A 27,686-nucleotide genomic window follows, 5' to 3' on the forward strand; every position below is an offset into this window, starting at 1 on the left:
CAAGGGCCTGGCGTAAGGCCAGGAAGGTGTTCAGAAGGCCTTGAGTGAAGGTCTGACCGTCAGATAGCTGTTCGGAGGCTGCAGGCATCTGAGAAGGAGCAAGATGTTTGGTCTTTTGCTTATTCTTTTTGTGGGACTCCAACGTCGAGGTATCAGAGATGCAGTATAGAGTTGGAGGGCCAGACAGCACTCCACAATGTCTGTGGAAACATCTTCTCGAACTACAATCTGAGAGACCCCATGTGGGCCCTTGGAAATTATGAGCATAGATTCCCCCTCGGCGACCGATTCAGATGACTGCAATTCCCTCTGGAACATGCCCTTGCCTTCTTTAATGGCTTCCTCTGGGGTACCTGTCAAAGGAAGGTCTGAGGATTCAAGCTCAGAATCTGGGCCTTCATCAGCCTCGACAGGTACGGCTGGAATGAATGGTGCAGCAGTCAGTTCAGGCCTTGATTTCTTGGCCTTTCTGACTGGTGGCTCATCCAAGGAACCCGATGTTGGATCCATAGCTTTAGCCAAATGTTTGAGTCGCTGTTTATCTTTTTACTCTGCTAGGTGACTTCTGAGGGTTTTGGAGATGAAGGCCTGACAAATACTACAAGTGGTGTGGTCATGTTCTTGGCCTAAACAAAAGAAAAAAACTTTATTGTATTCATTGATAAAGGCTGAATAGCCGAAACTGGTCTGGATTTGAAGGAATTATAAATAAATAATCATTATTTCTTCATTACTGCGTGTTCACTATCGTTTTTTGCTGGTCGTTGGTGGTTTACATTCTTGGCCTAAACAAAACAGGGAGAGCTCATGCAAATCCTTATGTGCAATTTGCCTTCCACACCTACACTTGCCCTTTCTACCCGACATGAAACCCCAAAGCAGTAGCAAAATGATAATCAAAAACCTCTGTGGGGTACTTATCTGAAGTCAGATAAGACAAGTTCACTTTTCCAAAGGAGCGACAACCAAATCTGGCAGTCACACAGACGGCAGAAAGGTTCTGAGGTAGGTGCGTGCTAACATCCATTTTGTACCCAACTTCTGTTTATGACCAACGTCTGCTGAGAGTGTGTGACGTGGGACATCACATGCACCCTAGTGGTAGCATCTATCTTTTGTAGAATGGCCGGATGTATGTGAGTCGACCAGAGGCAGACTCCTTTGTGTTATGGACACAGCAGCATATGAATAGAAGGACATCCTTAGAAACACTAGTGGTACATAAACAAGCAGGACATCACCATGGAGTTGTTTGTAAACACTAGTAGAGGTCTCAGGAACCATATTTAACAGAGAGTTGACAGCATTTATCAGCATCTGTTTTAGGTTTATGTGCATTGGTCTGTCTTTTTTTGTTTCAAAGACTTTTATCCCAATAGGCACTGCTGCCAAAGGAAAATCTGAGACATCTGTTGTAACGCATTGTGCCAGAGCTGGAAAAAACAGAAGACCTAGATCTGACAAATTTGGTGTCTCCTCCAAAAATTCTCCCCTTTCATAAACTCCAAAACTGGAATCAGGAATGTCAGGGAATGCTGATGCTGGGTCCATACACATTTCAGGAGCCATGGAAGTTTTTTTCATGTGAAATCTTCCAAGAGAGATCATGAGAATCATAGAAGCCGCATGACATATGACCCTGAGAAGTTCCCTGGCTTAGAGTGTAGTCTGAGTAGACAATCCAAGGAACTGATCTACATACAAATCTACAGCTTTCTGTTGAAGAAAAGGTCTTTGTTAAGTGGTGTCCAAGATTGTTATATATTATCCTGGAACTCCATTCTGTTTTGAAACAAGTTGCCCTTTTTTTTACCTGTAGGTGTTGGAAATCCGTTACTCAGGCGAAACATTCTTCATTCTTTGAAAAAGTCTCCTCAAAGATAAGCAAGTCATCTAAATAAGGAAAAATGTGAATAACTTGCAGTTGGCTAACACAAGTTACATTGGAGTTACAGGTTAAGTTGGAGTTACATACTTTGTGAAGACCCTTGGAGCAGTGGATAGACAAAAGGGTAATACAGAGAACTGATAATGTAATACAGACACAGAAAACCTTAAGAAAAATCTAAAATTTGGATCTGCAATAATGTGAGAATATACATCTTTTAAATGTAAAGTAATCAGAAAACTCACATGAAGAATAGCAGTAACAAGGGGTACTATCACAAACAGGTTCTGAAAGGAAAGATCCAGAACTGGTCTCCAAAAATCTGATTTCTTTGGCACCTGAAACATTCTTGAATAAAATCTTTCTCCTAACTGATGTAAAGGGACCATTTTGATCACTCCCGAGACAGCAAATGCTGAATGACAGGAGAGGAAAGAGAAGCTAAGTCTGATAGATGAGAGGGAATCCATCAAAAAGGAGGGAGAGACTCCCACTGCTATGTGTAACCTTGATAGATTACTTTTAGAATCCATCTGTCTGGAACTATCTGTTGCCAAAGACAGAAATGCAAGTTCATATTTTCTGGAAGAATTAAAGGTTTCAGGGTGGGAAGGGGGAGAGGAGTCTTGTATTTAGTCATTCAGACATCTAAGACTGTCCTTTGCTCTGGGGAATTACTTGTTTCTTTTTGGAACTTCCCTGGCACTGCTTTTTAAATCTTTGCTTATCAGCAACTTGCTGAGTTTTTTTACTTTGCTTTTTAAAGAAGGTTGCAAGTATAACATTAAATCCCTTGGCAAACTTGGAGAAGAAAGGCCGAAGAGTCTGAGATATTCCTTGAATCAACTTACCTCTCTCAACACACTTTTTAGGGGCCTCTGGAGGGGATATTCCAAAACTAAGTCTCCATCCAAGAGAGACTATTTTTCATTTTTGACATGCTCTGGAAATTTTGACAATGCAACCAAACAAACCCTTATAATAGTTCCAGTGACTGAAGCCTAGAGGTGGCATCAGTAGAATCATAAGCACACTTCAAACAGTCGGTAACCACTTGAGAAACAGAAGCGATCAAATTACACAAGGCAGATTTCTCCACAAAAGAGGAAACAGGCATCATAATATTCTCCATATTCTCAAAAGAGGCAAATGTAAACTTTAAAGTATGGGCTTGACAACTTTGTTTGTTTGTGTCTTTCGGCTTTTCCCGGTTAGGGGTCGCCACAGCGGAACTCCGGTCCGCTAATGATTGGTATTGGATTTGTACGCACCGGGTTACCAGCCCTGACACACAAGCTTCAACGAAGGCACGCCCCATTCACATATGCCTCCACACAGAAGATGCTCTAGCTGAGAATCGAATGGGACAACGTCTTGCTATGAGGCGACAATGCTACCGCAGCACCACCACAGCTGAAAGTTCTAAAAACAAGTGTTGCAATACACTTTGGTATTAGTCAAATGTTTAGCAGGAAATGAGTTCACTAGAGCAAAAGCTGCTGGGTCTGATTTGGGATGAGTATATAAAAACTTACAAGACTAAAGAACTTTATACAATCTATTAGCATTCTTAGGAGCAGCAGGCTGGCTGTCAATCAAGTTACAGGCTCTGACAAAACAAAACCTCCAAAGCTGAAAGGACAGGAGGATTTAGGGTAGGTTCTATAAATTCTAATTGTAATAAATCATAATACCTCTTCAGGGACTGTAGAATATCATTATGTTTACTGTAAAAAAAACTGATTCATGCTGCAAATAGTTTCAAAGAAATAGAATATTTCAAAAGGACTGGCAGAAGCCACACACTCCTCAGAATCTGAATCAGAAATCTGAGGAGACAAAATAGAATATGTTCCTTCACAATCATTTTGTGGTTCAAAAACATGAACCTCTTCAGAAAACGAAGAATCCCTTTTTTGTTTTACCAGAAACAACTGAACTAGAAAGCTGATCTGAATCTTGAGCTAATCCCAATAAATCACTCCTGAGTTCTGCCCAAAGTGACTGAGATGGGAGAAAAAATATGTCTAAAGTTTTGTTTCATTTTCACAGGAATAAAAACCTCCCTATGGATGGGCACAGCATTCAAGTTAGGTAAAGTATTACTTGCCCCATCTCCCATAACAGACAAGAGTGGCTCTCCCTTGTCTGCCAAGGGCACTCAAAAAGCCCCAGTCCATGGTGGCTATATGGAATACATTACAGGGAGCAAGGAAAAAAGATGAATGGTCTAAGGAACCAGAAATGACCACAGAACAGTTATCCATCTGCTGCTGAGGCACTTTAGCAGTATGCTGTGGTGGCAAAGGCTATTTTAGTACATGCTCTTGTTTTTTGTGGCTGGAAGAAGGAAGAAACAAGGAGCCAATACATTTTTCCATGTTTAAGCCAAAAAGATGACTGATTCCAGGGCAAGCCAGGCATGCTGCAGCAGTAGTCGGTAAAACATGTAAGCAGTAAAAAAGTAACCTTTTCAATACAAATCACAGCACAAAGCAGCTTAAACACTTACCCTACTCCTTAATAGTAAAATAATACAAATTTTACCCCAGAAAAAGTAGTTTAACAACTTTTTACCACAAAAGTAAAAATATGTCATGATCCTGTATAAAAGTAATTAAATGTCACATGACAGTCATTAAAAAACTCCTTCACTAAGTTTAAAATTAATATTTTATAGAAAAAGTACAATTTCTGTCAAAACATAAAGCAGAAGGTTTTATCCTAGAAGGGAGTTTATCTATGCAGCATTAGCCCACTAGTGATCCTTGAAAACCTGCAAGAGAAGCGATCTTCAGCACAGGAAACCTCTGAAGGGCTTAGTGTCCAAAAATGAAAGTTAGGTACTCGCCATAATGATAGATTCATGTTGTCTATTTTTCATCCAGTTCAACTGCGGGTTGTCAGATCCAATGGGATCCGACATCAGCACTGAGTAGGAAGACTTTATGCTCTGGGGGTCCAACTCCTCCTCTACACATAATCTCCTGCACTCCACCTCAACAATTCAAATCCAGTTTGCATTGCCTACATATTGACATAACTAACACTAACAAACAAAACATACTACATGAGGAAGTAAGATATCCCAAGGAATGAAACATAGTATATGTGCTCCTGAAAGGAGTAGCCATAATCCTAATCCCAGTCCTTCAGAATAAGGGGACAATTTGGAGGGGGTTATTGGGAGGGGTGTTGATCTGGATGAAAAATAAACAACATGGATCTATCATTATGGTGAGTACATAACTTTCATATGCAATGTTGCCTATTTTCATCTGATTCAACTGTGGGACAGATTCCCAAGCACTAAGGCCTGGGTGGATTCATGGAAAGCCATTCCGGAGATGAACAGCATCTTGATTGTTCATCCAATTTGTAATGGGAAATAAAGGTGCCCCCCCCCCCCAGTGCTGACCAAGTAGCTGCTGCGCAGATGTCATTGATAGAAAGTCTGCTTGCAAAAGTTGTTGCTGTAGCTACTGCTGTGGTTGAATGTGCTCTTGATTTAGAAGATAATGGTAAACCTTTCTTTGTATATACAAATGAAATACATTTTGAGAGTCAACTGGACTAAATAACTTTGGAAACTGTTGTCCCAATTTCTGCTTTGAGATAGGCACAAACAATTGATTAGATTTCCTAAAGGGTCTTGTCCAGTGTAGGTAAAACTGTAACTGGTGGTGGACATCCAAAGTATGTAATATGTACTCCCCTTTTTTAGGAAATTTCAGAAAGGAAACTCGTAATTGAATAGATTGAGTCAAGTTAGATTTGTATACCACCTTTGGTGAAAAAGAAGGATTACTTTTCAAAGTAATCCTATCCTTATGAAAGATCAGGTAGCATGGTTTAACAGAAAGGGCTTGTAATTCTGAAATTCATCTGGCTGATGTAATCATTACCAGGAAAACAGTTTTTCCAAGAGAGAAATTTGATATTTGCTGATGTCCCTGGTTCAAAAGGTGATTGTGTCAAAGTTTGTAGAATCATAGTAATGTCCCAAGCACCCATCAGATCTCTACTAGGTGGTCGGAGAAGGAAGGTACACTTTAAGAAGGTTTTCGAAATTTTAAGGGAAGCTATGAAGGAATTATTGAAGCCTATATGGAAATAGGAGATGGTCACCCACCAACTGTATTTTGACGGTAGAATAGCTGGAGCGGGAGTGAAACAATTGTGAATGGAACTGTAGGATGACAGTAACTGAAGATGAGAATGGGTCTATTCCTTTATAATATTGAAAATCTTTTCCATTTGCTATGGTAGACTTTGGTAGCAGAAACTGATTGTGAAGTTTTCAGAATGCAAACCACTGCATTGTACTGCCTGGCATCCCTGGCTATTGTTAAAATTGTGGTTAGTTTCATGGACTTCTGATCCAGAGGAGGTAAGCCGGAAGGATGAGACAGAAGATCTGGGAAATGGTCCAGCATCCAGGGAGAATGAATTAAGAGGTCATAGGAAGGAGAAACTGCATTTGTCAAGGCCAAAAGGGGGTTACGAGGATTACTCTGGCCTTGCATATCCTTGCTTTCTGTATGAATGTGTTTATTAGAGGAAGGGGAGGAAAGGCATAGAGGAGTCACTGGGGCCAATGATGGACAACAGCATTCCTCAGTGATTGTCCCTGTGGAGGGATCAGGGTGAAGTAACTGCTGCAGTTGTTGAGATAGGATGCAAGGAGATCGCAGCAAGGCTGTCCCAGTGACTGAAAATCTCTGCTGCTACTATTGTGTTTAGCGAACACTTATAAGGCATCAGACTAGATCTGCTCAGTTTGACTACTAGAACACTGGAATTTCCTGGGATGTGCATTGCTAATGGAAAGGGATGTGAAGACATTGCCCATTGCCATACCCTCCTGGCCTTCTGACATAACAGATAACAGCATGTTTCTTCTTGTTTGTTTAGGTACCATGCTACTGACATATTGTCTGTCTGAATAGCTATCACACCTCTGGGAGAGTATCCCGAAGGTCCTGTAACACTAGGAGAACTGCTCTCATCTCCAGAATGTTGATGTGAAGTTTTGCCTTTGTTTGTGACCAGGACTCTTGGATGTTTTTTCCCTCAAAATGTTTCCCCACTCCAAGAGTGAAGCATCTGTGGTCACCACCACTGCCAGGGGTCCATCACAAAGGGGAGACCTTTTGTGAGGGAAGAGGATGCTATCCATCATTGTGCATATTTTCTGCAAACTGAAGTGATCCTTATCTTTGAATGGAGATGACAATGAGTCTGTGACCATTGTATGGCCAATGTCCATTGAAGAACTCTCATGTGGAATCTTGCCAAGGGTACTAGTAGTATAGTGGATGCTATTAAGCCTAGCATCTTAAATATTAATCTTGCTGGGGAAAGAAAGATGTCACAGTAGAGCTGATGCTGTCATCTGCATGGAAAGCATTCTGCAAGTGGGAAGGCTGACTATTTGAGAAACTGTACTTAGGTGGCATCTGATGAATTCTTATGTTTGAGTAGTGGTGAGTTGACTTTTTCCCAACTGATGGTGATGCCAAGCATCTGAATTAACTGGAGCAACAGGTCTCTGTGTTAAGACAACATTAGACTAGAGGTAGCTGTCAGGAGCCAATTGTCTAGATACAGGAAGACCTGGATCCCTGGCAGATGGAGTTGTGCTGCTACTACTGCCATCATCTTGATGAACACCCTGGGAGCTGTTATGAGACCGAAGGGCAGTATCCTGGACTGATAATGACTGGCTCCCAGCCAGAAATGGGGAAATCTCCTCAAACTTCTCTATATCTTTATATAACAGTATGCATCCTTGAAATCTACTGAGTGCATCCAAATGTCATTCCTCAACACAGGCAAAATGGACTGAACTGTGATCATCTGGAATTTGTCTGTCTCACAAACTAGTTTAGATAGTTCTGGTCCAATATGGGTCTGAGGTCTCCTGTTTTCTTTGAAACTAAAAAGAAACTTGAGTAGTCTCCAGATCTTTGATGGTCTTTGGGGATTGGTTAGGTGACTCTTTTTTCTAGTAGCTTTGAAATTTCTGCTATTGCTAGTTCCCGCTGACTGGATAGAACATAGGAAACTAGTCTCCTTTGTTTCAGAGGAAGGGAAAATGGAATTATATAGCCTCTGGAAATAATGTCTAGCATCCAGGAATCAGTCATCATGTTTTGCTTGGTGAAGGGGTGCAAAGACGAACACTCCCCCCCCAACTGCCTCCAGAAAGCAGCAGTCGGGCAACCTCTCAGGAGCAACAGAAGGGCTTCTCATAAAGGAGCCCTCCGTAACCCTGATTTTATGGTCCATTTCTGCCCCTTGGACATCCTCCCTCTCTGTCATAGGGAGGCCTATCACTAGAAGGGTCTTTTTCAAGTCAAGCATGCCAGGAGACTGGAATTCTGGTGCCTGCTACTCTCACTGTATTATTAGCTGCACTGGAAATCAGCCACATGGCCACGTTAGATGATGATGGTAGGGTTGATAGTGAAGATTCAACCTTTTTCTAGATATCTGTTTTGGGATCCCTTTTGAGAGATTTGGTAATCTCCTTGGCCAAATCCCTCTGAAACCAAGTGACATGGGCTGGGTAGTTCAGTGCCTGCAGAACAGAGGATGCTGAAGCATAGTTACATTTCCCAAAAATGATCCAGTGCCCTGGAGACTCTGTTGGGGTGATGAACCAAGGTGCTTTCCTCTGACAGATATTTTTTGGTTGCTGCAGTTACCACCATTGCATCTACAGGTGGCCCCTTGCTTTAGTGTTTTCTATCAGAAGGTGCAGATAAAACGTTATCAGTTTTTTCAAGGTATGGCTTCCACCACTTCCAGGTCCTTCCATGCTTGTTGTGATATCAGGTCAACTAAGGGGTCATTGGGGGTACCAACCAGGATATTGATGGGCCAGAACTGAAGGTATCCAGGAATATAGACTCTTCTTGAGAAGGATCAATGGTGGACCACCCCCCCTTTCTATTTTATCAATTCCAAAATGTCACCGAAGGTGACATCTTCAGTTGTGGATCTGATGGATACTTATTCAGCAAAGTCTATGTCATCAGTGATGGACTCTGGAAATAAGTCAGTGTGTTTACACATCTGCTTATGGTGAACCTACTCTGTGGAAATATCAGAGGGTTCTGATTCATACAGGCAGCTTATTACATAACCATCCTTGAGTCTTGGCTTCTGCTGTCCTTGTATAACAGAGCGACGATAGAGAGCCAGTCTCAGTACGGAGCTCGGGTGGTGCCAGTCTGGGTGAAAGTAGCTTATCCCTTAGAGTTGAAAGGACTATCTGAAAAGCCTTGAAAGCTGAAGACACTATTGGTTCCAGGGAACCCTGTGGCTTTAGACTTGGAAAGGACCCCTCAAAACTGAAAGGTTTCAACTCCGAAGCAGATCTCTGTGCTGAACTATCAGGTGCCGAGGCTCCAAGAAGCAGGGACAGCTCTGAGTGTCTTGGTGTCAATACCTCCTCCTGCGCCACAGCACTGAAGACTTGGCCTCGAGACTCTGCTGGCTTAGAGCACATGGGAGCTGACAGAGGAAGGGATCCAGTTGGGGTCAAAGTAGAGAATGCTATCAGTCCTGACCCAGTTACCTCAGGACAGATTATCACTGAAACAACCAGATCTGAAGGTAAGACTAGCCTCTGATTTGGTAATGGGGGGGTGGTTGCCAACGTGCTTAGTACGTTCAAAAGTAATGGTTCTGAGAGAGCTCCAAGCTGAATCTGAGCTCTCAGAAACCTCCTCATCACCTTGTCAACATCCCTTTCCAAGAAACTCCTGTAGGACCCCATGGACAAAGCTAAAGATGAAGGTCTGGAAGGTCTTCTTCCTTGTAATATTGGTGATTGTAGCCTAGGACTCACTGGTTCTAGTGAGACGCAGGGCCAGTGAGGGAGTGAACAGATCCAATTGCCAAGGAATCTCCAGATCTAATTCTGGAGCAGGAGTCGGATCCGGTAGTCTTTTCCTTGACTTTTCTGTTTTGTCAGTATTGATATTTTTATCCTTGGACTTTTCCTTTGTTTTAGCATTGTCATGTTATCTACCCTTCTTTTTATTAGCTGCTGGTGAAGTGGAAGCGGAGGAAGATGTCTCAGCAGGAAAAAGTACCTTGACTATTAGTTTTTCTTTTCTCTGCTGAAGAGCCATAGTTCTGAATGAAATGCAAGCCTAACAAGGGGTCTCCAAATGCTCTGCCCCCCAGGCAGTAAACACATTTCTGGTGGGATCTTGTGGTGGCAGCCTTTGGCCATACTCAACACAACATTTTTTGAAGCCTTAGGTCTCAGACATATTGGACCTTATTCAAGAGAAAATCTAAGTACAATAACAATAAAATACAATTATCAGTGAAAAAGACTATCGCAAAAACTACACTAGAACACACTAAGTTTTCCTGTAAAAGATAATCTAGGAAACACTGCACACTTTGAAATTGTAACAAACCTAACAAATCTAATCAATCTTATTATCACTATTTTAGAAAACTCTACTTAACACACACACACACACACACACACACACACACACACACACACACACACACACACACACACACACACACACACACCAACTATACTAAAATGACAGTCTCTACTCTAGGAAATAAAACAACTAAACTCTATAGGGAAGGAGAAGAAAAGGATATGTAGACTTGGATAAGCTAGCATGTAATAGAGCCTAAGAAGACGTGTCCAAAATCTTCCACGGTAAATGAAATCTGAGGTGCTGAGGTGCAGTACAGGAGATTATGGGTAAGGGAACAGTCAGAGCCCCAGAACAAAGTTTTCCTAGTCAGTGCCGAGGTCAGATCCTGTCAGATCCAACAACCCACAGCTGAACTGGATAAAAATAGACAACACTGTATCTCTCTTTTTAGCCAACTCATCTCAGGTTGACTAACAGTCTGGGTGTATGGAAGCTTTGGAAGCTGGCTGCCTGCTTTATCCCTACCAGGATATAACCCATATAGCTAAGGCTACTGCAGTATTGATCCATATGATCAATGTGGATCTGTACGGTATCATACAGATTGCTCAGAGGTGATCTGTGTCTTGCCTACATGGCAATCTTGGACCCTGCCCTACTAGAGATGCTTCATATTCGTAAGTATAACTCCTCGTGTATTACCCGATTGATAGGCCTGAATCTAATATGCAACATTAATAAAACCTGCTGGAGAGACAGGTTTGTCTCCCAGACATACCTCTCAACTGGACAGATTTTCTCAATGTCCAGATTTTTGCCTCATGTTTTTGGTCTTTTTCTCAAAAAATTGTGGCTTTCTGGCAAATCACTGAGGGTTGAAGTCAGAAAATAAAGAGAAACTTTTGAGTTTCAGACTTCATACCCTTCAGAAAAATTCATGCTAATGCAAAACATGTTATTCTATCAACTTTCTAAATTTGTAAGAGCAATATTTAAAAAGTGACCCTATTTTGGGGCATTTGTCCCTCCATTATTTCTGGATTTTGTGCTGCAAGAGGTTGAGAGGTATGCTCCCAGAAGCTGCCCCATCTCTGGAATAGACTTCCCATACATGTTAAACAGTGTACCTCGCCAACCCTCTTCAAGCACAAAGTACAGTTTTGTACCTACCATAAATGTAGATGTCCGAGGATCCACATTGCTGCAGTCCTAACTATTGGGTAGTCCGCTGTCCAGTCGGCCCGAATACCAAAGTATATGGCTGACGTCGGTCACGGCGCATTAGACTGACGTCAGTACGTCAGGGTACTAATGCGCATGACCGACGTCATATCCTCAGTCTTTTCTTGCCCCAGATGTCAGAAGACCCTAAAAAGACAAGGCCAAAACCAAAAACACCAAACATACCTGCACCAAAAATATATACAATATATACAAAGGTACCAGAATATAATCTCACCTACAGAACCACCCCTAAACACAGAGGGGCAGGAGGGAGGGTAAATTGGACTGCAGCAATGTGGATCCTCGAACATCTACATTTATGGTAGGTACAAAACTGTACTATGTTCTTCATTCCACATTGCTGCAGTCCTAACTATTGGGTAGAATCCCAAAGCAGAGGTAAGGGAGGCTGGCAAATCATAAGGAAGCAGGAGCTGATAACATGCCTTGCAAAATAGCTGTGGCAAAACCAGCCCTAGACTTAGAGTAGAGAGGAAGGTGGTAATGCTTAGAGAAAGTATGCACTGAACTCCAAGTAGCTGCCTCCAAAATATCCTTAGTTGCCACCCCCCTTAGAAATGCTGTTGAAGTGGCAGTAGCCCTAGTGGAATGAGGCCTAATCCCAGCTGGAATCTCCTTGCCATGATGGGAATAACAAAATGCAATGCAAAACCCAATCCACCTAGAAATAGTTTGTTTTGACACAGGCTTGCCCTGCGAACTCAAAGCAAAAGAAACAAACAACTGCTGAGACTGCCTAAAATCCTTAGTCCTGCTTAAATAATAACGCAATTGCCTGTGTACATCTAAAGTGTGCAAAATCTTTTCCCCTTTATTTTGGGGATCTGCATAAAAAGTAGGCAAATGAATAGTTTGGTTTAAAGCCACACTAGAAACCACCTTAGGCATAAAGGAAGGATTAGTACGTAATGATACCCTATCCTTATGAACAATCTTCAAAGGCTCAACCGCCATAAGGGCCTGCAACTCAGAAACCCTTCTAGCAGAAGTAATGGCCAACAAAAAAGCAGTCTTCCATGACAAGTATTTCAGTTCAGCAGTAGCCGAGGCTCAAAAGGTTGTAGAGTAAGTTTCTCCAACACAAAATTGAGGTCCCAAGCAGGAGTAGGAGCTCTACGTGGGGGTCTTATATTCTTTGCCCCTCTAAGAAATTGCTTGAACAAAGGATGTGAAAACAATGGTGGGTCACAATCATAGTGAGCTGAAATTGCTGCAGCATGAATCTTAATAGAAGAGAAAGACAAACCTTTGTCCAATAACTCAGTAAGATATTGAAGAGCCACACTCAAATTAGGCTCAGAAATCTCAAAATTCTTTGCTGCAGTCCAAAATAAAAATCTCTTCCATTTTTCTGCGTACACTTTCCTTGTACTAGGTCTTCTGGCTTCCATAATCACATTTAAAACTTGTTGAGGAAGCTGAGACCTGCTGTCTTTCAAAACAGAATATGCCAGGCTGTTAGATGAAGAGAGTGAAGCTTGACATTGAGCAGACGACCGTCCCTCTGAGACAACAGGTGTGGAATCAAGGGTAAAGGCCATGGAGGCTTCCTTACCAGACTCCTCAGTAATGGGTACCAGTGCTGCCGAGGCCAATCTGGAGCTATTAAAATCATCCTTGGCTTGTCTTGTCTGACCTTTAGAAGCACCTTTGGAAGAAGAGGCAGAGGTGGAAAAGCATACACATGAAGATTTTTCCAACTGAAAGAAAGAGCATCCACTTTCCAAGCTGTGTGATGAAATCCCTTCGTGCAAAAGTTTGGCAGCTGGTGGTTTAGTGGAGAAGCGAACAGATCTATGTCTGGAGTTCCCCATGACACTGTCAATTTTTGAAATACATGAAGATCCAGTTTCCACTCGTGGGGATCCATGATTTGTCTGCTTAACACATCTGCTAAGGAGTTCTGTGCTCCCGGCAGAAACCTTGCCTGAAGAGTTAGTTGCAAACTGAGCGCAGTCTCCCATAAAATCATTGCTTGTCTGCACAATGGGTAAGAATGTGTTCCCCCTTGTTTGTTGATGTACCACATGACAGTTGTGTTGTCTGTTAGAATCAACACCTGCCCTGGAAGAAGTAACTCCTTGAAAGCCATTAATGCAAACTGGACTGCTAACATCTCTTTCATGTTGATATGTAGATGCTGTAGTCTGGCAGGCCACTTGTCTTGTATCCACTTTCCATTCAGATGAGCTCCCCAAGCAATATCTGAGGCATCTGTCGTTAGAATCTGACTTGCCTCTGGTCGGGTCACAGAGAGTCCCTTGTTTAGGTGACATTCCTGAGCCCACCACAAAAATTCCTTTTGAATGCAAGGTATTATTTGAATGACAGTGTCCAAATCCTGGCAGTGCTGTGTCCACAGATTTTTGAGATACCATTGTAGCTTCCTCATATGCAGTTTGGCATTGGGAAGCACCAGAATACAAGATGCCATGAACCCTAAGGCTTGAAGGACTGTCCTTGCAGTCAGCCCGGACTGAAGAGATAGTTGATGGAAGTAACTGGAAAGATTCTTTTGTTTGTCCGGGGTTAAAAAGGCCATCTGGGCTGCTGTATTCAGTCTCACACCCAGAAAGCACATGTCTTGAGAGGGTACTAGACTGGACTTTATTTCGTTCACAGAATACCCTAGGCATCTTAGCACTGCTATGACATATTCCAAATGCTGTAGAAGGTCTTCCTTTTCTTGAGCCAGAATCAGGCAGTCGTCCAAGTAAGGATAGATTTGAATTCCTTTTAGCCTGAAGTAAGCTATCACTGGAGCCAGAACCTTTGTGAATACTCTGGGCGCAGTAGATAAGCCAAAGGGCAATGCAGAGAACTGATAATGAGAATTTCCAGCTCGAAAACGCAGATACTTCCTGCAACTTAGTCTTATTGGCACATGAAGGTAAGCTTCCTTGAGATCTAAAGTTACCATCCAGTGATCTTTGCCCAGCAGAGGTAAAAGTTGTTGTAACGTCAACATTTTGAACTTGGGAATGTCCAGATAAGTGTTGAGGATAGATAAATCCAAAATTGGTCTCCATGTGTTCCCCTTTTTTGGTACTAGGAACAGGCGAGAATAAAATCCTAGGCCCCTTTCTGGCACAGGAACTGACTGAATAGCCCCTATTTGGAGCAACAGAGAAATTTGCTTGTGAGCCTCTGATCTTTGTAGAGGAGGAATGTCTGGCATGCCTTTGAAAGGAGGCAAGGTATGGAAATAAAACCTGTAACCGTGGTGAATGATATCCAGAACCCATCTGTCTTGGGTAATTAAATCCCAATTTTCTTTGAAAAGAGACAGCCTTCCTCCCAAAGGTGCTGCCAGGCGAGAATGTACTGGCAGCTGAAAAGGCAGGTCATTGGGTCTGCTTACGAAAGGACTGACCCCTGCCCTCACCAAAAGTCTGAGCAGGTGAACTCCCTGTCCTAGGCCTAAAAGAACCTTGAGCTCTGCTTCTACCACGTCTAGACCTACCCCTAGACTGGGAATCATAAGCAGGATAAGTCCACCCCTTAGTAGGCCAATTTCTACTAAACTTGGAGGCTGCACCTGCAAAAATCCTTAACAGTTTGCATAGACTTAGCCTTGTCCTCCATTTTCTTTAAAACTGCTTCCACAGGCGAACCAAACAACACATCAGACTGTAAAGGAGCATCCAAAATCCTTGTCTTAACATGCTCAGCTAAGTTCTGATCCCTCAACCAGGCGTGCCTACGAAGAACAGAACCAGTGGCAGCCACCCTCGAGGAGGCCTGCACAGCATCAAAACCACACTGCAAGGAATGCTTACCCACCTGTTCAGAAACATGAACTAAATCCTGCAATTCTTTACACTCAATACCTTCAGCCAGAGCATCCACCTTAGACTTCAATTGTGAAAGGAGATAATTCTGATATTTTAACATATGAAACTGACAATTCAACGCCCTCATGGCTAAAGTGGAAGAAGTATACACTTTCTTTCCCCATCTATCCAAAGCCCTTGCCTCTTTATCAGGAGGAACAGGATTTTTAACCACAGAAGCCTTCACACCTTTAGGCCCCTGAGAGACAGTTTCTGGGTCTGCCCTAGGACTCTTAAAAGATACTTATGGGCTTCAGGCACCCTATAGTACCTATCCGGTTTAACTGGGGCAGGAGGCAAAGAGTCAGGATTCAGGGAAGCCTCTGCAAAAACATCTTCTACCACATTCAGAACAGGAGGTATAGCTAAAGGCCTATGCTGGGGTAAAAACAAGAATTCTCTAAGCCTCTTCCTGGAATCAGAGAAATCTTGACCTTCCCATTTGAAATGCTCCCTCATGGAATGCAGAGTCTCTGAAAATGAAAAATCCTCAGGAGGCGAAGCTGAAGGAGTAGAATCATCCACATCAGAATCAGAATAAGGAGGATACTCCTGCAAGTCTTCAGCCGAAGACTCAGAAGCCTCCGAACATTGCTCAAAACTCTCAAACTCAGGTTCCACCCTAGGCCTCTTATCAGGAGGGGGCATAGAACCTCTAATCATTGTAATCAAATCCTTTGCCATTTTTAGCATATGCTTCTTAGGCAAAGACCCTGAAACACTCGGAGAAACCCCCACTGAAGCTAAAGCAGGCCTGCCTCTTAAAGAAGCCTTAGAAACAGAAGGCGAGGCCCTAACCACCTTAGGAAGAGAGGGAAGAACAACCACCTGAGAAGCCCCTTCAGGCTGGCCTACTTCCTGAGATACATCCTGTAACAGTAAAGTTTCTCCCTGAGACTCCAAAGAAACTCCTGGCAGAACCTCTGGCTCCACTGAGCCTTCTAAAGAACCGACGTCCGGGACTGTCGGTTCTTCCACTCTAGGCTTCCCTGCTTTGTCCTTGCACTTTTTGGCTGAAGCGGGCGTCGGAGCTTCCGACGGCATTTTATAATTACAACGCTTCCCAAACACTAACCTGGCACAGTCTAACCTTCTCTTAATAGTGCGTTTGTTAAACCTAGCACAAGAGCGGCATCCAACAACGTCGTGCTCAGGCCCTAAACAAGGTATACACAAAGTATGGTAATCCCTATGAGGTATCTGTTTCCCACAAGAAATACAGTTATTCACTTTTTCTGACATCCGGTTAAATACTGAGGCAAGAAAAAACCAAAATATTCCCCAACGGGGTACTTAGCCAACTTTGATTCGGTCTGAAACTCTGACTTCAGAAACTTTCAGAATGCCAACATGCACTCGCAAAAACTGCTTCTGCATCGGACCATGCGGCAAAAAAGACTGAGGATATGACGTCGGTCATGCGCATTAGTACCCTGACGTACTGACGTCAGTCTAATGCGCCGTGACCGACGTCAGCCATATACTTTGGTATTCGGGCCGACTGGACAGCGGACTACCCAATAGTTAGGACTGCAGCAATGTGGAATGAAGAACATCCTTGATGAGTGGATGGGAAACCACAAATTTGCCCCAGGGTTCCACCTGTGTTCCTCATTGACAGGGGTGATAGGTGCTGACTGAGGTTTCTTTTTGGGGATAAACTCTTGGCTAGGCTTGTAAGGGCCCCAGGGCCATTAGCCTAGTAACCTCCTATGATCCTGTGATGAACCTCTGAGTCACTCAAGATCAAAAGAAAAAAAATTATCTGGGAGGAGAACAGAATAATAACTGTCAAAGAGATGGTCTTTCCAAAGAAACTGCTTTCACTAAAACAGAAAAAAAAGACTACATCAACTGCAGCATCTCCCAGTTATGAAAGCTACTCTTTAAAAAGGGTGGGATGAATGAACAACAATATATAATATAATATTATCGCACAAATAAGCTCTAAATTAATCTAGTGTGGCTGGCCAAGCAGATTTAAAGGGATGCAGTAGAGAAGAAGGAAATTGGTTCAAGACAACTACTGCCCAAAGGAGAAGGCATGAAATGACAGTTTCAAAAGAAGACAAGTGTTTCAATAAAGAATGAGAAGCAGCAGTGACACAATTAGTGCAAAGGATGCACATAGCATCAAGAGCACCTCGTATAATAAACTAGAATGTTAGGAAAAATTAAATTGGCTAGAGATTAATTACAAACTGAAAAGTAGGAAAATAATATGTGGAAATACCCAGACAGAAGAACCAGGAGAGACTTCTCTAATTGGCCCTGTACCCTAATCAGTAAGACTGCTGTTAACAGTCTGATGAGACACACACGATGATAAGGTGGTACAGTTGTACTGCACATTTGTACTTATTAAATGACCACTTATAGTTGCAAGAGGACAAATGTTCATTAAAACTATACTGCTCATGCATTTCTTGGTTCTCAAATAGTCAAACTTCATTGTTTACTAAAATCATTTGTATTTGTAGTTCATACTCTGTTCAGCAGTACAAAAGTAAGTAGCACTGTACTTATAAATAGCTATACAATTTTTGCTGCCACTCTCTCAGACTGATCACAATGGCATATGCCTTCCATTAATAGTAGCTTCACATTGTTGCCTGCTCTGTGTTTCAGTGGCTGAATTTCCCAAGCACAGAGCAATCACTCTGCAAGTTCACACAAGTGGATTTTAGGAGAGATACCACCTCTAGGACATGCCTTCCAGCTTCTTCAGGCCCTCCAACAAGCTTGCATACCCATCTAATTACCTTACTGACACTGGAATTATCTGTAGTGAGAGTGGCCCAGGCTTTCTACATCCTCTGTAAGGGCAAAGATAAATTAAATTAATAGAATTGAGGCTAGTACAGATCTCTGTGAGCCACTATTTGTCTGTTCTTTTTTCTAAGAGAATAATTATCAGTGCAACCCTTTGCTTTCTGCTAACTACTTTTCAGCCTGTAAAATATGCTACCAACATCCTGTTTTCTCAGGAAGTATGTAGTACAACATTAAATCAAAAGCTATACTCAAGTCCAGACAGCTGCTACATACAGATTTCCCTCTATTTCCCTAATAATCAGATGCAGAAATAGGATCAGGTTAATTTTAGAGACTGTCTGTTGTGAATCCATAATGAAATTTCAAAAGCAGCCCATTCTACTCTCAGACTCTCATGATCATTGACTATCAGACCATCTCCATCATTTTACCAACCAACAAAGTCAAGGTCACTGGGCAATAGTTTCTTGAGTTGTTAAATTAACTGCTCTTGAAATGAGCAGCACCACTTCATTCTTATAGTAACACCATCCATTCACTAAGCTACCTACTGAAGAATTTTATTTGATATTCAATTAGTATCTCAGATATCCTCTTGAAAATGCTGGATAGGATCCCATTAGATCCTTGCATCTTTTCTCCTTAATATCCATATACAGTTAACCCAAAGAAACTGCCCCTGTACTACAAGCATCACCTGATAGTTGCAACTTATTCATTGGACTAATTGAAACTTCATCAAGGGCAATGTGTATTTTTACCACCTCTCATCAGAACTGTGTAATGCAATATAAATGAGAAGATATGGCTAACCAAAAACCACCCCACCCTAGTGGTTATATACTCATTACATAAGTCCTCACCAGCACCCCTCCCCCTGGCTTTGCAACTTTCACCCATCTTCCCCACCTGAATTCAGTTATCTCAGATCATGATTCTGCTTATGTGTTATCTTAAGTTCCATCTGAGAGACATTATTTTTACAATTCTAAATAAGTCTTACATATAAATGAAGTTTCTTAATACATATCATTGTAAAAGAGCAGTCACATTGTACTTATCATCTGCAGCATTTGCATTGTAAGCATAGCTCTCAACCTTCCATCTCCAAAATGAGGAATACTCGCCTTCATAATGTGGAACAAATGGGCAAAATGTGGAACACATACTAATGGCTTACTAACAACTTCAACTAGGAAGGTCATAGGATGGTTAAAATATGCTGGTTTTACTTATAAAGAAGATCCTTTAATGAATTAATATGATTAATTTTTACCATGGATTTCACTTAAAAAAATTCCTAACACTGAATGTGACAGACTCTTTCAATGTGGAACTTTGAGGAACTTCGAGGAACATGAACTTTTTAAGACCCCAAATGAGGTACGTTCCTCGTAATGAGGCACACTAGAGAGGTATGATTGTAAGTCATTAGAATTTAGTTACCTCCTAAATCTGAAATTGCTTCTTTTCAACTATTAGTTGCATGTGTGTGCCAGCTGACTGATCTGCTGATGGTAAAGTAAGTACAAGGTGCTTCAGGCATTGGACATTATCCTCTTCCCCCATTCATTCAAGCTCACAGAAAGCTATTATATTTATTTGCAAAGGTATACTTCATTAATAGCTAACAAAGCAACTGCATCTGTTTGTGAAAGGTAGACTCCAGCACAAGTCAGACACCTGAATGAGGTATTGTATGCTCAGCCCCTATAATAAGTCACCTGCACTGCCCCAATATCACTTTCCAGCACTCAAGACATTGGATCCAATATGACATTTTTCAGAATTCCAAGCTCTTTATGATATGGTCTCTAGTCGGTGTGTTTCATATTTCAGGAAGGAAAATAACACAGAATATACAACATGTACTGTCCTGGCAACCTTCTGTCATCAGCCTGTTTTTATATGCTTCATGGTATGTATGTGTCTGTGATGGGACTACAACTTTTGCTCAGTGTTTCTGGGATCCAAAACATTGCATAACAGTAACAATACAACTTTGTAATAGTGGGTGCTGTAACAGAAATAATAATATGTCTTTGCAATAATGTGGTACTTAGGTTTCCCGATTGTGGTCAATGTTTTGTTATAGAGCAGCAATCTAAATGTTGTCTCATTTAAAATATATTAAGTGTATCTCTGTCTAAATGAAGAAGTATCATAAAAATAGGGTTCAGGCACCTAGGCAGTGAAACATTTCCCTGTGGTACATTTGACTGGGGACACATGGTTGAAGTGACATTCAGCCGCAGAGAAATATGGCTGTTTGCAAATCCCCTATGAGCAAAGAGAAGAATATGTTGCCATGCCCACAACTTCAATAACCAAATGCACAGGGGGAAAACAATGTCTATGGTCCCCATGGGAACATGAGACAGCAGGCAGCAGCACGCTGGCCAGAGGGCATGTCAGTGGCAGTAAAAATGCAGTGCACAATGAGCAGTGCCTTTATAATTGGAGTGTGTGGACCACTACCCCCTTCACAGTGTCTAGGGAACATTACCTAAAATGCATACTGGAGCATAAATGTGACTACAGTAGCCTGCAGGATTTCCTCCATGCTGTAGTTCACTTCTACATGTTGTAGTTACATAAGTATGTACTGTACACTGAGCACAATACTTATTACTTCTTCTGCCTCCATGCATTTGGTTATTAAAGCTGTGAGCATGGCAGTGTGGGCTTCTCTTTGCTCACAACAGAGATGTGATACCACAGTTGAACACATATTAAGCCTTCAGATGCAGAGTTCCACTTTGACAACCCAACCATCCACTGCTGTGGGATCCTCTGAGTCTGATGTGAAGTTACTGTGCTATTGGCCCTGAGGCCCTTACAAGCCTAGCCAAGAATTTAGCCCATGTTCCAATAAGTCAGCACTCTATGCCACTGTCCAGCAGGGACACAGGTGGAATATCAGGGGTATACTTTCTGTTCCCCATCCAGTTATCCAGGTTGCACTTAAAAAGGGTTAATGAGGGAGAGGGAGTCTATTCCACTAAAGTGGGAGTCTCAGGTACACAAATCTGTCCACTAACAAGTTCTATTGATGTCACAGACCAGGCAGAGGTTGCGTGTGTGGTTTACTCCAGTGGAGCTTAACTTGCAGATATGCAGCAGTCCCATCAAGGCGGGGTCTGAGATTGCTTTTTATGCCAGACAGAGGTCACCTTTGAGGAGCCTGTAGGAGACTGAGTAGAGGGACAGGGCCTTTAGTCTATCTGTGTAGGGTAGATATTTGAGGCCCTGGATTCTCTTGATGAGGAACCCCTGTGTTCTCTCCAGCTGCTGCATGTACTTTGTGAGGTACATGCCAAAAGGGGCATTGTACTCAATGGGTCTTATAAGGGAAGAATACAGGGATGTTATGACCACCTTGTCCCTGGATGAGATACCCTTACTAATGAGGTGTGGCATGTAGAAAGCTTTCCATACAACAGAGGCAATATGGTGGTCAAAAGTCAGTTTTCTATCAACCTGGGTGCCCACGTCCCTATTGACTGATTGCATGCTTAGGACCTTATTATTAATGTGAAAATTGTGGGGATGTCACTCTCCCCAAAGGGGATGATGATGATGCATTTTTTTGGCATTCAGTTTGAGGCCATGTTTCCGGCACCAGTCATTTGTTTGGGTGAGATCCTCTTGGAGGATGTCCACATCACTAGGGCAACTGATGACAGCACCCAGCTTGCAGTCATCTGTAAACCTGGCCAGCACCTCAGAAAAGTATATCCCAAACAATGTAGCCCCAAGACCGATCCCTTGGGTACACCATTAATTACGAGTCTACTGCTTAAGGTGGCTTCTCCTATTTTGACTAGGTGGGTTCTATCATTGAGCCAGTTTGCTACCCATCTGGTAACATATGGACTGATGCCTAGTTGAAAGAGAGTTTATCTATTACACCTGAGTGGGAAATAGTATCGAATGCTTTGGCCAGGTCAACGTAGGTGGTATGCACTCTTTCCCTCATTCATGGCTTTGGTGACTGTCTCAAAGAAGTCAACCAGATTTAACAGGGATTACAGTGGCTGTCCTCTACTTGGCTGGGATGAAGCCGGTACTCAGGCTTTGGTTGAAAAGGTTGCCTAATGGTGCTGCAAGTTCCTGCCTGAGTTCATGTAGGATGTAGCCTGGGATGTTATCGGGTCCCGTGGAGGCTGTATTTTTTGCCTATGAGAGGGCAGTGATGACTTGCTCCTTAGAGATAAGGGGAGGGGGGCAGGTACTGGAGATGTCCTAATTTACTGATGGGGGGACAGAGGGGTGATTTTTTCACTGAACCTGTCTACCAGCAGGTTAGCTATATCATAGCCCATAATGCTAATTACAGATATTTTAAATACTGAGAACTTCCAATAAATCATTACTCATGTGAGCTAAGACAGCTTTCCTTAACTGTAATAATTATTCAGGTAAATCCACTGGAAACAAGCATCCCTTTTCAGGGTAAACCCAGAAGCACTGTATGCTTAAATGACTTGATCAGAGCCAAACAGTAGGCAAACAGAGGCTGACAGATTCAAATCCTGGACTACAGGAAGCAACTCCATAGCACCACCACTGCCTTACTCTCCTTTACTAACACTATCCTTCAGCATAAAACCAATGGCTATCTCTCCTCTGCTACTTTCCTAGACCTATCTAAAGCATTTGACATGGTCCCACACAAACAACTTATCTCTGTCCTCAATAACCTATCCTTCTCACAATCAGTCATCAACTGGTTTCAGAGTTACCTGTCTGACTGCCAACAATCCGTTGTATGGCAGAATGACATATCTCCCCAACTAGCTATCTCCATAGGGGTTCCCCAAGGATCCATCCTTGGACCCCTACTCTTCTCTGTTTTCACCAATAATCTAGCCTCTGCCACCAAATATGGCACACTCATACAATACACAGATGACTCAACCATCATCTGTTCAGCCCAGTCCCTACCCAAACTGCAAAAAGTCACACAGGAAGCCTTTTCCTCTGTTGAAACTTGGTTATCCGATGCCCAATTAATACTCAACCCAAACAAAACTAAACTACTCAGCTTCCAACCCACCAAACATACTCAAAACAACTCTCACTTTAACATCACAGCAAAAGACAACACCACTATATACCCAAATGAACACACCAAATTACTAGGAGTGGAAATAGACAAACTAAAATTTGACATTCCCATATCCATGACCATAAAAAAGTCCACAAAAAACTAGGAGCGTTCTACAGAAATAAGCAACTTCTCACCAAAGCAGCAAAGATTTCAATAGCAAATTCCCACCTTATCTCCACCCTACTTTATGCCTCTCTAATATATACCAACCTAAGGCAATGCGATCTAAACAAGCTAGAGACCTGCTACAACAACATCGCCAAATTCGCCACAGGGGCATCCTACCGTAGTCACCACTGTCTCTCACTTGCTGAACTGGGCTGGCTTGAACTCTCTCACCTCCTTCAATGGTATCAACTCTCACTCGCCCACAAACTAGTAAACCATCCACTAAATGTCCCATCCCTCCAGAATCTACTCCAACCCTATCACACCACCAGACCACTAAGATCCAGCAACAAAAATCACTTGCAGATCACTAAAGCCAATAACTCTGCTGGTGAAGAACTATTCTCTTGCACCATAGCCAAATTAAGGAACTCCCTCCCACCCACAATTATCTCCATACCATCATGCACCCACTTCAAAACTTTACTAAAAGCGCACCTAAAAACATGCTGGCTATATGCCCTTGCAACTCCCACTCTAATATCACTCACCCCACCCCATCCAACCACTACCTTTCTTTCCACTCCACTAACTACCTTGATTATAGCAAGCTCAGATGCTCATAAGCCTAGTACTTATTATACAGCAGGAACTTCTTATTGTAACATTTGTTAATGTCTGTTATGTACTTCACAGATAAAGATTCTAGTTGTCTACTGATGTACTATGTTCTTCATCTGTAAATATGTTGTAAGTAATTACTATGTAAATTGTTAATCGCTATGTAATCCAATGTAACTACTGTCTGTTTATTTTAACTGTGGAGCTTTTCTCCCCGGGCCTCCGCTGAAAATGGACCTACATCCACTCGGACACTCCAAGTCAACAAATATAAATAAATAAATAAACTCATTAACAACTCAAAGCCTTAATCTTCTATGCTAATTCCCAAACAAGGCTTCAAGAAACATTGGGTAAATCTCTTCTCTTAAGCTGCTCGATGTTCAGCTATCATTAGTTGTTATTGATTCAACAAGACTGAGTTACCCGTTTCCAGCATTATAAATACCACTTAAGAATGTCTCTCTCCATCATTTGCCAATGCTATATATGGTTACGGCTGCAAATTTTTAAGTTAATAATAATGACCTTTCTCCCACTAAATACTTAATTCCACGGAATAGAGCCATAGTAGTGACCTGTTGACTAATATTATCTCTGCAGAAGGATATGTCATCCGAAGCCTAATAAAATGCTATAAATACAAGAACATGGAATCACTGACACAGTCAATGAAAAAAAAAAAAAACAGTATGATTTTTTTCAAAGTTTATTGGTATTAGTTTGCAAAACTGAACTACATTTCTGGGCTGGAAGTTGCTTTTATTGGCAACAATAGATGCAAGAAGTACTATAACATTAAAATGATCACTAAAACAGCTAAGCATTTTCAGCCTGTACCAGTAGTAAAAAAGGATAAAGTCCTGAGTATTGTACAGGTGACCCAAGTACAAGTACCAGCTCAGGCACTTTATGTCATTGGCAGGGAGGACAGCCATGCTTATCCTGAGGGAGGAGAGAGAGAGAGAGCGCACACACTTGGGGCACAGCAGCATGACTGCTCTACAGTGGAGACTATGGAGACAACAGTCTGTAATAATGCCTGTGGGAAGACAGGGTACTTTCCTGACATCAGTTCATTATGATAGTGAGGGCTGGGGCAGTGTTGATGGCCACTGCATGTCCCACCCATGGTTGTTACTAAGCACATGCAAGGTGGTGGAGATTACAGTTACCCCCCCCCCCCCAACAGTATGATGTTATCCCAAGTGCCTCAATTTCCTTAATGGCCAAACACATGACTTGGATATAGCCCAGGAGCATTAGGAGTTTCAGTAGACCCTGGTTCCAAACATGACTTGGACATAGTCTGGGAACATTTGTAGTTCCAACAGACCCAAGGGAGAAGGAGGGGCTCTGGGAAAAGCTGATGGTCCACTGTGGGGAAGCAGAAAAAAAGCCTAAAAATATATGGATTTTGTCACATACGGTTCTTATCACTGTAAGTTAATATTAAAAAAAAACCTTGGCATTTACACACACTTAACATAACATGTTTGCCATAATTCAAACTAAAATTCAAACATTTTTTAATTAAATAACTTCTTAAGAAATTCCAGAACACATTTCATTACAGTTTGTAAAAGATGTCTAGAATTTCAATACACAAGTATATTAAAATTGCAATTTTTGTATACCTGATACTTTGGGAAAACAGTTTCTTGCACAAGGGAAACTGGAGCAGCGAACTTTGGGGGTGCTGGTGTCCAAAACATTTTTGTAGCATCTGGATATATGTTAGCCTTGGAAAGAAATAACAAAATTAATCACAAGTGTTTCTCCCTTCACCTTCTCTCCATCAATCAATGTTTCTCCCCTCACCTTCACTGGTTTTCTCCATCAATCAATCAATCAATCAATCAATCAATCAATCAATCAATCAATCTATGTGTGTGTGTGTGTGTGTGTGTGTGTGTGTGTGTGTGTGTGTGTAGGGTACCTGTCAAATCTTCGAACGCTCAAAATTTCGAACGTTACATGGTCGAGACCAAATGTTCGAAATTTTGAGTGCTCGAAGATAGACTTTCAATGGCACCGTACGGTGCAGCTAAGGAGAATTTCCCTTTTCTGCACGGAAGTGCGGTCTCGGAGTTGGTATATTTAAGTAGGGGGGTGCAGGGGGGCTTGGCCCCCTGCCTACACTGTTAAAGTATTTTTTCTGTGATTTCTTTTTTTTTTTATGTTCGGACATCCAAATGTTGAACATTTGGTCTCGACCATGTAATGTTCGACATTTTGGATGTTCGAACATTTAACATAGACCCTGTATATATATATATATATATATATAGAGAGAGAGAGAGAGAGGGAGAGTAATACATGCAGAGAGGTTGAATACCACAGATAATTAATTTTAATTACAGCAAAGATATTCAGAGAACACCAAACTGACACTAGTAGCCAGTCAATTAGTGAAGTGGAATAGTTCATACAGTTTGCGTTTTCTGGATATCATGAAGTGATGCAAGGAATCCAAATCCCTGCATCTCATATATAGTCAAGGTACTGGAAGAATGTAGGCAACCACTCAAAGCTCATTTGTCTGAGGTACTATCTTAAGAAGAGGTTACACTAACAGTAAATCCTAACATTTGGATTTACTGCCCAGCAGGGTTGTCATTTTTAATGCAAAGATCAGTGCTGGTACTGTATCATTTGGAAAATAAAATTTAAGGGCACATGTATCTATGATTCAGCAGGTATTAGCATGCATCCTCTTTTATTCTTTCAGGCCATGATATATTTGCAGGACTGAGTACTATATGTAAATGAATATGACATTTAGATGTATGTACATATAATATGTAAAAATAAAGAATAATTAAATAGCACGAATTAAAGTTGTAAAATACTATTTAATTACTTTGCAGACTAAGCAGGACACATTGTGCTGCAGTCACTAGTGTTCTGTGTGCCCTTTCATATGTATGATTTTTGCCCCTATGCCTGCCAACCATTACATCTCCCCTTGATCAGACAATAAACAGTCCAAGAAAGGGGGGCATCAAAGAGACAGCCATGAAGGTGAGTTGTCTTCTTGTCAGTGTCCAAGTAATTCCATAATTTTTCATTTTATGGCCTAGCCCCAATCCTGGTGATGATATGAGCACTTGCCGAGGCCTTTCTGTCCATGAATGAATACTCTGCCTCATGAACTGTAAAAGGCTATCATCTCTAGCTTTGGTTGCCACACTCATGTCTTCCTGGCACCAGTCCCTGATGGGCCTCAGTTCTCCAACCGAGAGCATTTCATTAGAATTTTAGCATGAATCAGGTGGGAACTCCTCCCCTCACAGAGTCTATATTAAATCACCGAACACTTAAAAAAGCGAACGGTGATTGCTCGACCCTATGTAAGCGAAAGCTTACAACGTCGAAGTGTCAGAACAGCGATTTTTTCCAAGTGAAAAAAATCACTGTTCCAACAAAAATAAATAAATAAAAAGCAATCACCCCCCACTACTTAAATATACCAACTTAGAGACTGCACTACAGTGCTGAAAATGGCAAAGTGCCGAAGCGGCCAAGCAAATTCTTTCCCAGGGAAAGAATTTGCTTAACAGCCGCTTCGATATTTTGCGTTTTCAGCCTTTTAAGTTCGACCAAGATGCATTCAAAAGAATGCGTCTTCGGTCTTCTAATATAGAGCCCTCACACACACACACACACACACACACACA

At 41.9% G+C, this 27,686-nt stretch overlaps 1 protein-coding gene across 1 annotated transcript in view; it reads right to left on the reverse strand.

Moving 5' to 3' along the window:
• Positions 1-27,686, reverse strand: part of LOC122803869 — a 1,036,817-nt gene that overhangs the window by 205,179 nt on the left and 803,952 nt on the right. Inside the window, exon 8 of the mRNA XM_044073549.1 lies at positions 25,644-25,748. Within this exon, the coding sequence (XP_043929484.1) occupies positions 25,644-25,748 (105 nt within the window). The remainder of the gene's footprint in view (positions 1-25,643; positions 25,749-27,686) is intronic.

Source organism: Protopterus annectens, chromosome 6.part0, assembly GCF_019279795.1.
Source record: "Protopterus annectens isolate FY-2018-M chromosome 6.part0, PAN1.0, whole genome shotgun sequence".
Classification (NCBI taxonomy): domain Eukaryota; kingdom Metazoa; phylum Chordata; order Ceratodontiformes; family Protopteridae; genus Protopterus; species Protopterus annectens.